This window comes from Mus caroli, unplaced genomic scaffold (assembly GCF_978045245.1).
Source record: "Mus caroli unplaced genomic scaffold, Mus_caroli_1 scaffold_9, whole genome shotgun sequence".
Lineage (NCBI taxonomy): Eukaryota > Metazoa > Chordata > Mammalia > Rodentia > Muridae > Mus > Mus caroli.
Genome location: NW_028227264.1, coordinates 129,457,225 through 129,459,968, shown reverse-complemented (window position 1 = coordinate 129,459,968; position 2,744 = coordinate 129,457,225). Strand labels below are relative to the sequence as shown.

Below are 2,744 nucleotides of genomic sequence, written 5' to 3'. Positions count from 1 at the left end.
CCCTTTAGAAGTAATGATGTAAATGGTAAATTAGTGTACTTTCCACAAAAATCCCCAAGGTCTTCTATACAAGGTCTTGGTAAAAACATTATTCATTATTAAACATAACAACTTCCACTGATACCGAGACAAAATCATGGTTATTGAAGATGGAATGAGGTAGTTGACTACAATTCTTTGGTTACAACAAAACAGGAACACACTATTGTTTGGGAAGACACTATTTCTTTAGTTTGTAGAGAAAACAAAACAATGGATTTAAAAATGTCACCTGCATTGTGATCAAAGACAGGAAAATATGAGTATTTAAAAATGAACTGGATTTTAATCTGAACAAGTTCTCCATTGAAACTAATGAAACAAGTCAAAAAATGTGGACTAGGAAACAATATTCATTTTGGAAGAAATTTTCATGTTACATTTTTAGACACAAATAAAGTTTATAATGTATCTACAAATAAAACCTCTCAGGAACACAAGGAGAGTAAGTAATTTTAGTATTTTCATGTCGCGTACAAAAAGGTTGTATTAAGAACAGTTCTGTCTTGAACATAGATTGTACCAACTAAATCTAGCATTAGAGAAATCTGATAGCATTCATGTAACTCACAGGTAAGCTTTCCACTTATGCATTTGAAAACTGGCTATGCTTGTTTATCAGAAAAGCTTTACACATAGTAACTTTCAGTGCCATTTATTCAAACTTTATTGGTATATATTGCTTATATTTAAGAATTGGAAAACATAATTGTTAACATTGGAGGTAGTATTGAATGTAAATGGTTTCTTACACCAAGAAAGCTACAAAAGTTGAAGTGGAAAATAATTAAGAAGAAATGTTTTAAATTAATTGTAAAATGTTTACTTGCTGATTCAAACAAGTTTTAATATAAGACTTGTAAAGCTGTTTTCCTGCAGAACTAGTTTATTTAGTGATGATCAAGAACTCTGAAATTAAAAAATATCACTAACAAATTATCATTTTTAAAGATTTATTTCAAATTTCATTTTCATTGATTTAACCCCTTAAAATATGAAATCGTTCTGAATGTGGTAACGCATGCCTTCAATTCCAGCACTCAGGAGACAGAGGCACTTCTGTATGTTTAAGATCACCCTGGACTATGTCAGGTATCTCTAACTCGCTCCTGAACTAAAATGTGAGATAATGAACACCCAATACATGCCAAATTTATCTAAGATCACATCCATGTGGACTTCAGAAGTCCTGAATGATACTGATCTTCAATTACAAAAAGTAACACATTTCTCCTACTTTCTAATTCTTAAATACTTTTATAATTAGACTTTTAAATTTTTATGATAATTACATTTTATTTGGTCTATTTCTAAAGGATAAAATAATATTAATCTAATTAGCTAGAATTAAGGATATTATGTCACTTAAAAAAAGAAAACTTTGGATCACATAGTTAGCTCCTAACCAGCCTGGGATACATAGTGAAACTCTATTTCAAAAACAATTCAGACCCCTTCCCTGAAGGCTCAAAGAGCTATGCAGAAGAGGATGTGGAAAGATTGTAAGAGCCAAAGGGGATGGATGTTTCCAAGGAAACAGTGCCTTCTAGACACAGCAGGACAGAAGCACAAACTCAAAGAGACTCTGGCAGCAAGAACAATACTTGCTTTGGTTCAGGTGAGATGAGGAGAGGAAGTGAACATGGGGTTTCATTCCTAACCAAGAAACTATTTGCAATTGATATCCACCAGTGAAGGGAAAAGTCAGTTTTCTATAATGGAGTCTTACTTGACATATCAACCACACTCCAGGGCGGTCCCCATGCCCAAGGGTAGTAGCCAACACACAACAAACGTTGTGACTTTTCTGATAGCTTTTTGTTGTAATTTTGTTTTGTTTTGATATATTTTTTGCCTTGTTGGTTTTGTGTTTTATTTTTGTGTTTCAGCCTAAAATAAATTCTGGGAATCTGTAGTAGTGGAAGTTTTATTTTCAAAAATGTGGGTAGAAAATGAGAAACATGCAAATATTCATCACAGAAAATAATAAATAATTTTTCCAAGTAGAATAAAATCTGAAAATTATTGAAAATGAGTATCTGAGACATGGGTTTATATAAGTGCTATTATAGTTGTAGTTCTGACCAATGAGTAAATGTGGAAACTTAGCAGGAAACAAAACCTTCTGCATTTAATTTCATTGCATTGCAGGATTCTTCATACCACTTTCAAGTCTTTACAAAAAGAACCCACCAATTATTATTTTTTGCCAGGCTGGAAAGATCTAGAAGACATTTAAACATGAGAAACCATACATTGGTGACAACCTTTATTCTTCTGGGATTGACAGAAGACCCAAAGTGGCAAATTGTAATCTTCCTTTTCCTATTTATAACATATGTGCTGAGCATCACTGGAAATCTTACCATCATCCTTCTCACCCTGTTGGATTCCCACCTCAAAACGCCCATGTATTACTTCCTTCAGAAGTTTTCCTTCTTAGAAATCTCTCTGACATCTACTTGTATCCCTAGGTTCCTGGTCAGCATAGTGACCATGGATAAAACTATTTCAGTGGAGGCTTGCTTCACACAGTTGTTTGCTGCCTTTATCTTTGGCATAGCACAGTTTTTCTTGCTGGCTGTCATGTCCTATGACCGCTATGTGGCCATTTGTAGACCCCTTCATTATACAACCATCATGAACAACAGAGTGTGTACATTGCTGTTTGTCAGCTGCTGTTTAATTGCTGTGTTTGCGATCTG

General features: G+C 33.7%; 1 protein-coding gene across 1 annotated transcript in view; it reads left to right on the top strand.

Moving 5' to 3' along the window:
* Window positions 1-2,280: 2,280 nt before the first annotated feature.
* LOC110304019 (olfactory receptor 6C74-like) overlaps window positions 2,281-2,744 on the top strand; it is a 936-nt gene continuing 472 nt past the window's right edge. The window contains exon 1 of the mRNA XM_021175266.2: window positions 2,281-2,744. This exon is cut by the window's right edge and continues 472 nt beyond it. Within this exon, the coding sequence (XP_021030925.1) occupies window positions 2,281-2,744 (464 nt within the window).